The sequence below is a fragment of the Pristiophorus japonicus genome, chromosome 12 (genome assembly GCF_044704955.1).
Source record: "Pristiophorus japonicus isolate sPriJap1 chromosome 12, sPriJap1.hap1, whole genome shotgun sequence".
NCBI classification, from domain to species: domain Eukaryota; kingdom Metazoa; phylum Chordata; class Chondrichthyes; family Pristiophoridae; genus Pristiophorus; species Pristiophorus japonicus.
Genome location: NC_091988.1, coordinates 176,119,089 through 176,132,584, shown reverse-complemented (window position 1 = coordinate 176,132,584; position 13,496 = coordinate 176,119,089). Strand labels below are relative to the sequence as shown.

General features: G+C 40.7%; 1 protein-coding gene across 4 annotated transcripts in view; it reads right to left on the bottom strand.

Moving 5' to 3' along the window:
- tm9sf4 (transmembrane 9 superfamily protein member 4) overlaps positions 1-13,496 on the bottom strand; it is a 96,046-nt gene that overhangs the window by 4,305 nt on the left and 78,245 nt on the right. For all 4 annotated transcript variants that reach the window (XM_070896187.1, XM_070896188.1, XM_070896185.1 and 1 more), the window contains exons 9-14: positions 13,029-13,099; positions 12,021-12,153; positions 11,847-11,928; positions 8,913-8,988; positions 6,682-6,765; positions 4,782-4,957 (exon numbers count right to left, since the gene is read on the bottom strand). In XM_070896187.1, coding sequence (XP_070752288.1) covers positions 4,782-4,957; positions 6,682-6,765; positions 8,913-8,988; positions 11,847-11,928; positions 12,021-12,153; positions 13,029-13,099 — 622 coding nt within the window. The remainder of the gene's footprint in view (positions 1-4,781; positions 4,958-6,681; positions 6,766-8,912; positions 8,989-11,846; positions 11,929-12,020; positions 12,154-13,028; positions 13,100-13,496) is intronic.

The window sequence follows — 13,496 nt, the reverse complement described above, 5'->3', positions numbered from 1 at the left end:
TGCAGAAATACAAATACAGCAATTTAATTGACATTATTATTAAAGGTTATGACAAAATAAGTAATGATAGGATGTTTGGACTGATTGGCAAGACAATGTGAACACAAACTTAAAATAATCACAAAAATTAAGGTGATGGCTGGAACTTTTTTTTTGCAGGTGGTTATAATGTGGACTTCTAAAGCTCAGTTCATACATTGTTTTCAAAAGAGAATTAGATAGTTGCTTGAAGAAAAGGATTATTAAAGGGCATGCGGAGCGAGCTGGCGAGTGGGATTAGACTAGTTGACTAACGTGGAGAAACACATCGACATAATACTTGCTGGGGTGAAGACTATTTGTGTCTTAACATTCTATGATGAAAACAGATGAATTAGTATTACTATTCTAACTGGAAACAAAAAACTGCAGGTGTTTGAAATCTGTAACAAAATGAGAAAACACTAGAAACTGCCACAGCTCAGTCAGCATCTGTGAAGATCCACAGTTGCTGATTGACCTAGAGTGTTTCCAGCATTTGTATTAAATTGCTTCTAGGAATGGGCAATAAATGTCAGCATTGCCATTTGAGAATGAATAAAAATAAATTCCAGAAGGACTGCAACATGCAGCCTGCAGCTTAACTCGAGCCTTTTTGCAACAATTGGAAAATGCAGAGGTTCTTCATCTGGAATTTCACTGATGTTCTGACCACACATTCTGCAATCACTGCTTCTGCAGACTGATCTGTGCATGGGTCTAATTTTGAATTACAAACTATGGCATCTCTTGGAGAGCCGTCTTTAAAATAGAAAATGTTTATAACGCAGAAAGTTACAAAGGGATATAGACAGATTTAGTGAATAGGCAGAACAGGCAAATGCCATTCAATGGGCCCAAATTTGGCCCACCCATTTTTTCAGTGCACTCATCAGAGATGCAGCAACTTCGTAGGCCGTAAACGGCACCAAAAAGATCTCCCCGGATTCTGGCCGCTCTGTTGACTCTCCCAGTGCTTGGCGCAGCGTGGCCAATCGATTGGGGGGGGGGGGGGCTAGGGCCCTGTGCAAAAAGCAGTGTCGGCAGCTGTCCGCATGCGCATTAGAGCGTTCGCACATGCGCAGTAGCTCCTGCCGATGATGTGTGCTGCGGCGTGGGACCCGATGCGTCCCGCCCCTATCCTGGGCCGGGTGGCCTGCCGCACAGTAATGAGAGAAGCCTGCCTTCTTTTAAAGCACTTGGTTCTTTTGTTGGCTGCCTGCATTATTGCCACTTTGTGTCAATATTCTACACACAACTTGAACACTTGAGGACATTGCCATGCAAAAGTTCAGGTAGAATTGTCTATTTTGAAATCCATCTCAAAAGTTTGATAGGATGGGGGGTGGTGTTGGTGGAGGAGGAGTGTTTTGATCCTGGGGTGGGGGAGGGGTGATAACTGTGTAGCCAGTAATTTTAATGAGCTTACTCAAGACTTTCCTTAACCTTGTTGATGAAAATACTTTCCTACATAAGAATTACAAGCAGGAGGTACTTTTATTTTTATTTAGATATTTTGAAAAAATTATGTAAATAGGTTTCGTCTCTCTACTTTTATTTTTGTAGTTTAAGCTTCCATTGTATAGTAAATTAACTTTGCGAAGTTTGTCATATGATGTCCTGTATAGCTGTTCGATCCTATTCACATTCTTTAATCAAGTCATTAGTAACTACCTGTGCTGATTTCTTAACTCTCCGCAAGGGTTTTCTGTGCGGCCACATATATGCTGGCCTAAGTTAGTTTGGAGTAACTATTAGCTGTCCAAAGTGGCCTAAATGGCCAAAACGGGCGTAGATGTCTGGTAACGCCCCCTTTTGAAAAAACTAAACTAAGCAAATCCTAACTCACTTACACTGGCGCAAATTGAATGTGCAAAATGGGGATTTTTTAAGATACTCCAGAAAAATCAAGTTGCTCCAAAAAAAAATGGAGCAACTCCTGGGCAATTTTGAGCCCATAGTGTGGAAGTGCAAGGTCCTCTACTTTGGATCAGAGAAATACAAATCAGAATATTTTCTTAATAGTGAGAGAGTAGGAGCTGTGGAGCAGCAAAGGGATTTAGATGTCCGAGTGCACAGGTGCAAAAGTCATCAAAAAGGCGAATAGAGTGTAGACCTTTATCTCAAAGGGTTTGGAATACAAATGAGTCAGTTGTACAGAACCTTGGTCAGACACCATCAGGCGCACTGTGTTCAGTTTTGGGCACCATACTTCAAGAAAGATATATTGGTCTTGGAGGGGGTACAGCACAGATTCACCAGAATGATACCAGGGCTTAAAGGGATTAATCACTGCATAAAGTTCGTTTGTATTGCCTCGAGTTTAGAAAGTCAAGGTGTGATCTAATCAAAGTGATTAAAGAGAGAGATTCAATAGGGTACATAGAATCATAGAAAGGTGGCCATTCAGCCCAATGTGTCTGTGCCGGCAGAATGAGCGCTACCCAGCCTAATCCCACTTTCCAGCTCTTGGTCTGTATCCTACAGCACTTCAAGAGCATATCCAAGTACTTTTAATGTGATGAGGATTTCTGCCTCCACCACCCTTTTAGGCAGTAAGTTCCAGACCCTCACCACCCTGAGTTCTCCTCAACTCCCCTCTAAACCTCCTACCAATTACTTTAAATCTATGCCCCCTGGTTATTGACCTCTCTGCGAAGGGAAATAGGTCCTTCCTTCCTTATCCACTCTATCTAAGCTCCTCATAATGTTATACATCTCAATCAAGTGTCCTCGCAGCCTCCTCTGTTCCAAAGGAAACAACCCCAGCCTATCCAATCTATCCTCATAGCTAAAATTCTGCAGTCCTGACAACATCCTTGTAAATCTCATCTGTATGCTCTCCAATGTAATCACATCTTTCCTGTAATGTGGTGACCAGAACTGTATTCAGTACTCTAGCTGTGGCCTAACTAGTATTTTATACAGTTCAAGCATAACCTCCCTGCTCTTTTATTCTATGCCTCGGCTAATAAAGGAAAGTATACCATATGCCTTCTGAACCTCCTTATCTACCTGGCCTGCTACCTTCAGGGATTTGTGGAAATATACTCCACAGTCCCTTTGTATCGTATCATTTATTGTGTATTCCCTTCCCTGGTTAGCCCTCCCCAAAAGCATTACCTCACACTTCTCTGGATTGAATTCCATTTGCCACCTTTCTGCCCACCTGACCAGTCCATTGATATCTTCCTCTAGTCTACAGGCAACTTCCTCACTGTCAACCACACAGCCAATTTTTGTATCATCTCCAAACTTCTTAATCATGTCCCCTACATTGAAGTCTAAATCATTATACAGTTGGACCTCTCTGGCATCCTTGGGACCCGACCGGTGCCAGACCAGAGAATTTTCCCGACCATGGGAGGTCACGCCGACTCCATACTTGTCTCGCTCACTCTCTGCTGGAACACTCTGTGTTGATGGAGAATGCACACAGAAACAGCTCAGACTTAATTAAAATTCCTTAGGAGCACAATCACACACAGCAGGAACGCCGACCCTAGACATTATCAGCAGCAGACTTACCAGGTACTGCTGACAACGACGCGGCACAGCATTTTTCAGGCTCAGCTTTGGCGCCTCAGTCAGCCGCCATGCTCTGCCTGCAAAACTCAGGCCTCACTCTGTCTCCGTCGCCGACCCGACCAAGGAGGGAACACGGAGGCAGGGAACAGCCAACCCCAGGATGGATGCTGGACCAGGGACATTTGCAGACTAAGAGAGTCCCGGACTGGAGAGGTACAACCTGTATACCACAAAAAGTAAGGGACCTAGTACTGAGCCCTGCCCTGCGGAATCTCACGAGAAACAGCCCTCCAGTCACAAAACCCCCCGCCGACCATTACCCGTTGCTTCCTGTCTCGGAGCCAATGTTGGATCCAACTTGCCACTTTCCTTTGGATCCCATATAGAGAAACTATTTCCCCCTCTTGTGGGGAATCCTGAACAAAAGGGGCATAATCTTAAAATTAGAGCTAGACCAATTTAGAAGTGGAATCAGGAAGCAATTTTTCATACAAAGGATAGTGGAAATCTGATACACTCTGCCTCAAAAGGCTCCGACTGCTGGAACAGTTAAATCTTCAGACTAAAATTGATGGGATTTTTGTTAGATAAGGATATGAAGGGATATGGAGCAACAGCAGGTAAAGAGAGTGTTGGTACAGATCAGCCATGATCTAAGTGAAGGATGGAACAGGCTCAAGGGACCAAATGGCCTACTCCTGTTCCGATGTTACTATGAAATGCCAGCATGGACCCAACATCTTATGGGTATGTTGCACCAAAGGCTTTTTTTCTTTTAACGTTGTTGGTGAGATGCCCTGCAAGTAAGGCTATTATTTGTGCATTTGTTTCACACATTTACTTAAGCAATCTTATGCAAACACTCAAGTAAACAGGATGCCCTCCACCATGATTACTAAAAGCATTATGTTTGCAAGCCTTGTGCAAGACTAGTTAGGCCACAGCTAGGAGTAACCTACAAGACTACAGACCAAGAACTGGAAAGTGGGATTAGGCTGGATAACTCTTTTTCGACCAGCATAGACTCAATGGGCCATATGGCCTCCTTCTGTATTGTAAGTTTTTATGATTCTATGATATAGTCCAACTTCAATCAAATTAAATTTTGTCCAAAAAAATTCAGCATAAAGGCATGATAAATGAAATAATTTCTGATTGCAGAAAGTTAAACGGGAGACATAATTACTACGGAACTTCACAATACCTCAAATTTGGACTAATAATCTACAACTTACCCCACAAATTTGTTCATGTACCACCTCTGTTCAGGGACCTGACGTGGTATTTGATTGGTGCGCACAGGGTTGTCATATGGCTGTTTTCGAAAACCAAAATAATAGCCAAGGTATACTAAAGGAAGAGAGATGCCAAACCACATGCAGAGAAGAGCCAACATGGTAGGAAAAGGAACCTTTAAAAATACAGAAAAAGCACCAACAGTTAGCTTAAAAGTTTATAAGCTTCTTTCAAAAAACTGTAGAGATGGTTTTAGAAATTAAAGTGCTTGTCCAGTTGTGATTAGAAGGAAACAAAACTCATTTATAAGGTTCTCTTTTATTTAAAGCTTAAGCTTGTAGACTATGCTATGGCCCTGTTACTGCAATTCAGCAATTAAAGTTTCACCAACATTCAGTAGGGAGATTGAAACTTCGGAGCTGATTTTGCTGCTTTCGGAGAAATGAAAAGTAGGGTTAAAAAGTCACAGCACAAATTCAAGCCATATCTAAACATGTAGTACACTCCTCAGAATATCTTAAATCACAGTAAGCATTTTGTTACAATGTATTTCATACCAGGATTGTTACTCGTAGTCAAGAACAAAAGTTCCATTATATCCATTTTCTAAAGGATTTCAGAGTTTGAGATTTCATTGTAATGACAAAGTTGTGTTCACAGATAGTAGAACAAATTTGTGCTCACACCACCGCTCCTCACACTTTTTCTTTCAACAGTGGTGATGGTAGTTAATGTTAAAAATTCTATTGCTTAGGTGTCAGCCTTGGCTCGGTGGTTATAATCTCATCTGAGTCAGGTGGTCAGAGAGTCAAAGCCAACTCAGAGACATAACTTGTGGTACTGCAATGAAGTGTCACCCTAAGAGTGCTGCATTGTCAGTCTTTCCAATGAGATGTTAAACCAAGGATCTTGCGTTTGCCTTCCTTGGCGGACGCAAGATCCTACGAGACTATTCGAAGAGCAGGCGTGTCCTGGCCAACATTCATCCCTCAAACAGAAAATTATTTATTTCATCGCTGTCTGTGGTATCTTGCTGTGCACAATTTGGCTGCTGCATTTCCCTAGATTACAACAATCACTGCATTTCAAAAGTACTTCATTGACTGTGCAGAATTTTGGGATGTTCTCCGGTTCTTTCTTTACCGCTTGCGAGTACAATGAGATAATCACCAAAACAATGAAAGGGGAGTTAGAAACAATTCCTTTACACAGAGGTTAGAATGTGAGATTTTCTGCCAGAAATCATTGTAAAAGCGGAGTGCATAAGTTATTTTAAAATTGAAGAAGATAGTTGCTTGGAAAAGGGGAATATTAAAGGATTTGCGGCACGAGGAACACAGGATTACAGTAGATGGCTCATGTGGGGGGGGGGAAAAAATCACCGGTTCAGGGTTAATGAACAAATGGCCTAGTTCTGTTCTGTAATATTCCTTTAGGATTCTACACATTGCTTTTCACTCAAAACTGGACTCCATCACAAATATCTAAATATAAAAGCAGTAACTGATGCCTTGTTTAAACTAAATCCTCCCAAGAATTTCTACTACTCTTGCTCCATGTGTTTTTTCTCATACTACAATTAAAAGTAAAATAAGCAAAGAAACAACATTTGGACACGCTTGTTTAAAGTAAAATGTAACTGCTTTATTTTGCTTTTAATTTTAGAATACCAGGAGCAGAAAGTGGGTTGAGGTGGGTGTGGGAGGTGTAGAGACATAATTGTTAAACAAACAGAAAGGCAGGAGCATATATATTTTTATGCTTTAAGATTATCCACAAGATAAACAGCTTTCCATAAGCAGTTTTTCCTCACCAAGAATTAAACCTGGATTACAGCACTAAATTATTCTACAAATAAATAGTTCTAATTACTAAAATTATATTTATATCATTACTTACAGCTCCTGATGAATGTTTTCCCCAAATGAAACAATTTAGGACAAAGCACAATCCAAATACAATGCTAGGATAGAGAGTTGCAGTCTGCAAATAAAGAAGAAAACAAACAAATATTGATGAGTAAAATACAGATAGGCAGTAAAATCTTTAAACCTCAGTATTCTTTGAGACAGTGTAGCAAACAACAACACTACAGTGGTGGAACACACTTGCTGCATCACTCAGCCGAGTGTCCAACTTTTGGCTCTGTGGATTTTTCTTCCAAAGGTCAAATAGATTTCATGCATTCATCTTTCCCAGAGCAGCAGAGTAAATAAGGTACAGGAGAAAGTTACATCTAAAAGTGCACAAAGTGCCTAGGGGCATTTGAAATCCAATTCTTAACTATGTGTTGGTTAGCCTAGACTGAAGCAGAGTAGAAAATAATGAGCATTTTGTCGCAGGACATGGTGGAAAAATATTACTCCATTCCTCAAAACAGCGTACTGTTGGACCCCTCTGGTCCGGCATCCTTGGGACCTGACTGGTGCCGGACTACAGGAGGTCACACCGACCCTAGACTTGTCTCACTCTCTGTTGGAACACTCTGTACTGATGGAGAATGCACACAAACAGCTCAGACTTAATTAAAATTCCTTATTTTATTTGGGACCTCATAAATGACACAAACATACACAGCAGGAACACCAACCCTAGACGTCGTCAGCAGCATTGTCAGCAATAGACTTACCGGGTACTGCTGACAACACTACTGACAATGACCCGGCCGCGTTCTGCGCACATGCTGCGCAGAGGCCTACTGCGCAGCATTTCTCAGGCCCAGCTTCGGCGGCTCAGTCAGCCGCCACGCTCCGGCTGCAAAACTCAGGCCTCGCTCCATCTCCGCACCGACCTGACCAAGGAGAGAACACTCCCGGAGGCAGCGGGCAGAAGAGGAGCAACCAGCTCCAGGACACAGTGCGGGACGCCACCCCCGCCGGGAATGAAGCCAAACCAGGCATGTTCCCGGACTAGAGTGTCCCAGACTGGAGAGGGACAACCTGTATTAACATTGCGTGCTTACCATCACTGTTTTAATTAGCTGATTAACTTTATTTCTAAACTTTGTGCTCATCAGGGCAAGTGATAACAGAAGACAGTGACACATTATGGGATCCTTACGACAACTTTTGCACAGAAAGGATTTCAGGCAGAGGGGTGGGGAATTACTTTTAAATGCTGTGTTTGTAAAGTGGTGTGTATTCAGACAAGTTTTTTTTTAAAATACACCGACGATAAGTAGTTAAAATGCTAATAAGCTGGCTTCGACATTGTTTGCCAATAGACTAAATAATGTGCTAGTCGGCAACTTGTTAGCCTATTTTGGCAATCGATAAACACCTGTGTGTTGGGAAGTCTTCCTTTCTGGATGTGAATATAGGGGGGATAGAAAACAGAGGCGGTGGGTGAGTGGCTGACTGTGGGCGAGCAAGGTGAGCAAGCGAGCGGTCGGTTCCAGCAAAGGGTGCAGTCAATCAGGTTTTACCAAATAGAAAGCAGAAGGGGCCAGGTTCAAAAGGTTGGTTAGGAATTATTTTGCTCAAGTATGATGCTCAGAACACTGACAGGAGTGACTAAACTGTTGTACACAAAGGCAAAACCTTAAACTTGTAAACAGACGATGACTTCAAGATTTCAAACTTTTTAAAGACTTCAGTCCCATTTTGAAGTGCTATAGGGCCAATTTTCCAAATGCAGCTCTGAGCACGGGGCCTCATCCACCAGAAGTGCATATCATGAAATTGTGGGAATACGCGCCACAATTTTCCAATACGCATTCCTTGCAGGCAAGGCTCTCCATGCCCAATGCAGGCTATGAAAAAAATGGCCAAGCAGCTCCAAGACCTGAAATAATGTATTAACTACTAGAATGCAATTTAAAAATCAAATAATGGGTAATTATGGGGTTTTGAGCAAGCAACATAAAATCGAGACTACAATGCTGTAGCCCTAGCTCTACTGTTGAACTCACCAACAAGCCTCAACACCAGGAGCCAAGCATCGCAAAGCTACGCCCTAATGCTTACAGTAGCTTTGAAGTATATGCACGGAATTAGAATTGAACTATGGTTTAAAAAAATTCTGTTTCAAAGTAAATTTACACAGATCAAGAAAATATTTGCCCAAGTAACAACTAAGCTCGCAAAATTATTCCAAAGGTTTGTCTAAATAAAAGTGGATAATGTACTTACGCAAAAGGCACCTTTTCTCCATCGGTGACCTTTTAGAGTGCGGTACAAACGGCCTGCAAAATAACCACCAAACAACCTGAAAAAAACACACATTTTCCATAAGACTGACTGGGTAAGTTTAGAGGTATACTGTTCATCAAATACAATCTCCCAACCTGTATTACTGGGTCTTACTATACACGAGTATTACATTTGCACTGTCTTTAGAGATGTCCAATAAAAGCCATTTCCTGAAAGCAATTACTTTATTAAGTGTTCTGGATTTTTGAAAGAATAGAAATGATAGAATGTCATTTGATTTATCAACTCTGCTGATATTTTACTCTTCATGAACCACCTACACTAATCTGGTCACTCCCCATATCCTTTAATATTACTATTTTTCAAGCAAATATCAATTCCCTTTTAAAAGAATTTATAGATTCTGCTACAACATTTTGTCAGAATTCCACATTCTAACAACCCTGTGTAAAGAATTATTTTCTAACTTCCACTTTAATTTTTGCACATAAAGGAACAGTTTACTTCCTGGCACTTACAGGAGGAAGGAATAGTCAGTGTGAATTGAACTTTCCTGAAATGTGCTTAAAGGAATAAGACAAGATAAATATATGGCATTATCGCTGATTATATTCTTCCAAAAAATATCTCCCCTTCTCCCTTTAAAATGCTACCCAATAACTCGTGCACTTTTTAATTATTCCCTGTTTAATCATTTCACAGGTACAAATTTGGAGAAATAAGGCAGCATTGGATCTCTCATTTTAATTCAATTCCTGCAAATGTTTTGTTAGCCATTTTATACATAGACCACCTGCATTGCCACAGTAGGTTTCCTAAGAATTATGGACGTCACCACAGATTCTCAGTTCATATGTAAAATAAACTCCACGTGGCATTCATGGTAAAACAACAAAATGAATCTTGCAGTAGTTTTGAATAAGAATTTAAATGTTATCTATAATTGACATCAAAATTTACTGCTGCATTTGCAGGAACAGCAATGGGAGGCAATGGCTGAGGTCATAGGCAGGCCATTCAACTTCGAGCCTAATCTGCCATTCAATTATGGCTGATTGGTACGTCAGTTGCATTTACCCGCCTTTGATCCATATCCTGATACCCTTACTGAACAAATTTATTTTCGATCTCAATCTTGACCATTTCAATTGACGCAGCACCACAGCTTTTTGGGGAGAGAATTCCACATTTCCACTACTCTTTGTGCGAAAAAGTGCTTGCTGATTTCAGTTCTGAATGGCCTAGCTCTAATGTTAAGACTGTGCCTTATTGCTCTGAATTCCCCTACACCAGAGGAAGTAGCTTCTCTCTACCTATTCTATTATATTTGAAATATCTCAATTAGATCACCCCTCAACCTTCTTAACTCAAGGAAATGCAACTCAAGTTTTCGCAACCTGTCTTCATAATTTAACCCTTTAAGTCCTGGTATAATTTTGGTACATTTGCGCCGATCCTCTTCCAGGTAGGAATTATATCCCTCCTGCGGTGCGGTGCCCAGTACTGAACACAATCCTCCAGATGGGTTCTGACCAAGGTTCTGTACAACTGAAGCACAAGTTACTCCCCCTTTGTATTCCAACACTCTGGAGATAAAGGTCAACATTCCATAAGCCTTTTGGATTACTTTTTGTACCTGTGCACTAGCTTTTAGTGGTTTGTGTACTTGGACACCCAAATTCCTTTGCTGCTCCAGTTTCCAATCTTTCACCATTAAGAACATATTCTGATTCATCTTTCTTGGATCTAAAGTGGATTAACTCACTTTCTCACAATGAGCTCCATCTGCCACAGTTTTGCCCACTGAATCTATCTATGTCCTTTTATAACTTTCTGCTCCCATTTACACAACATACTGTTCCTCGTAACTTAGTGCCATATGCAAATTTGAATATACAACTCTATTCCTTCATCCAAGTCATTGATATACATGTTGAAAAGCTGAGGTCGCAGTACAAATCCTTGGGAACTACTTGTCACACTATACTAATCAGAATAATTCCAGTTATCCCCTACTGCCTGTCTCACAACCAATTGTCAACCCATGTCCTAAGGTTACCTCCAATTGCACGCAGTCTAATTTTTGTTAATAAGCTCTTGTGCGGATCCTTACTAAACGTCTACATAGATTTCCAGAAGGCAACACCCATAGACACTCCTCTATCCAACTCGTATCTGACCTCAAAAAAAGTCAACTAGATTATTCAGCCACAAACTGATTCAACATTGAATGTGACTCATCTACTGCTCCTCTACAGATCTTTTCCTCCCGGCTGGCCTGACCTGGAACAGTGCTTCTTCAGCAAGCTGCAACTCTAGGTCTCTGCAGAGTACTGAGGGAACATGTGCTAATTTGGATATACAAATCCCATTTGAAAGACTTCTTCACAATGAATTTTCTCATGACAGACACCATTGCTGCGCTCAGCACAGCCCATGCAACTCCTTATGGTTATCGGCAACTAGGAAGGATCCATGGCAAGGTGGATTTTCATGCCAGTTGCCCATTTAGCAATGAAAGTTGAAGATGAGCCAAACTACGTCAGGCACCAAAATCAACACAAAACTTAGAGAACATGTTCACGACCTGAAAGCTGATGTCAATAGTTTTCCCTTACCATGTTGACAGTAGAACTGTCTAAGATGAGAGAAAAGAAAACTTAGGTCCACTTTTGGAACAAAGCACGTTATGAACACATGCCTCTAGATTGGAGGAGGTGGAAGAGGAGAAGAGAGAATACGAGTGTCTGGTGCTTGTACAATACCAGAGGCTGATCCAATGGTTGCCCCCAATTTGTGAGATACCTGTAATCTGTTAATTTTGTACAGGGAGGCTTAATAAAGGAGGAAAAAACTCTAGTGCTTGAAACTCAGCATATCGAAAAATAATAATATTCTTTTCAGTTAACATACCCCATGAACATGAAGAGGAAACAAGCCGTTGTCATCAGCGCCCCTCTGCTGGATGGTGATAGCATTCCTAACATGGCAACAACTGAAAATGAATGCATATACAACATTAGAAAAAGCGATGAAAATCCCAGCTGATCATATTTTGAAGGAAGAGTTATGATGGCAAATACTCACTGATTACAATTAGGATCATGCAGAATAATTGTATTCCAGATCCTAAGAGAGAGCTGAGAATCATGGGATACTGAGGTGGCCTGAATACATCACCATGGACCAGTTTCCAACCAGATTCTTCCATTGTGTCCTCCTACAAGCATCAAATTTAAAGTTCTGTGAGGACGAATCTTGTATTAAAAATGTCATTTGGCACATTATTTTCACGCCACTTTATCCAGTGCATAAAACAAGTGCATCAAGAAATGAATTAAGTTAGTCATTCCCATTATCTGCTGAAGAAATCATGACAGCACCCTCTTTCAAAGCCAAAGCTTTTCCCGTTCAGTTTGGCATATTACAATGGGCCAGATTAAAACTCTAGAAATATACAGCACATGCCCAAAGCACAGTAGGACACACAGGGTTTGTGAAGGAACTGAGGCAGAGTCTGGTCACATTTACAATGTGACTCAAAAAAAAAACCATGACTGAAGGCCCAGGTAAATAATCTAAGCTTTGGGAAGAGTAAAGCAGAAAATTATTTTAGTTACTAGAAAATGGGATGGTGACTTTGTTTAATTTTGTTTTTGGCTTTCAGAACTGTTAATATAATGTAGGTGTTTTAAAAAAAATAAAGTTTACTTGTATGGGTATATGGAAGAGTGGGAGGTGTATGGGAGGTGGAAGAGTTTGAGGAACAACATGGATGCTGAAATGACTTGCAATAATTGTACCAGAGGCAGGATCTTTGTGTTTTTTAACTGGTTAAGAAATGTAAGCCAATTGGAATATTTTGAACCTTAGGATACTTTGTTTTGCCCTATAGATGCAGTATACCAGATGGAAAACATTTATATAGATGTATACGTTTTTTTTTCCTCAAGAGTGCAGTGTGCAGGCTGAAAATTTAAACCAGTTGTTGCAGGAAGACAGGAATTTCCCTGGAACTGATAGCAACGCAAGTGTGAAATACCCTCCTTATTCCAAAGTTAGATTCCACTTTAGATCACCAGTCAAAATACATACAATGTCATCTTCTCTGTTATAGTTCGCAATGTCCTTCCTGAGTGTTCGAATGATTATCATGCTGAGAATTCCTGAGAAAGGAAGAAAAGAAAGTTTAAAAATCAGGCTTTCAAAAATGAAAGTTGAATAATGTCAACATTTTCAGATTGTTGTGGCATGGGCTCGAATTTCAACTCAGCTATCATGTCAAGGCACCAGCAAGAGGTGGAAAAATGCTTTCCCTCAAGAGTGTGTATGGAAAAACTACACGGGTTTTTCAAATTATTAACTGTAAGACTTGTATTCTGGAAAATTCCTTTAAGTAATACCCCACTAAAGATGCAGAATGCATTTCTGAGCAGGATCGAGGGAATGCATCACAATATAAACCACTTAATTTTCATGTTGATGCCAAGGATTCAAGACACTAGTGTAGTGAAAAGTCAGTGTAATTTTCCACTGAAGATGAGAAATTCCATCTCTAGACAG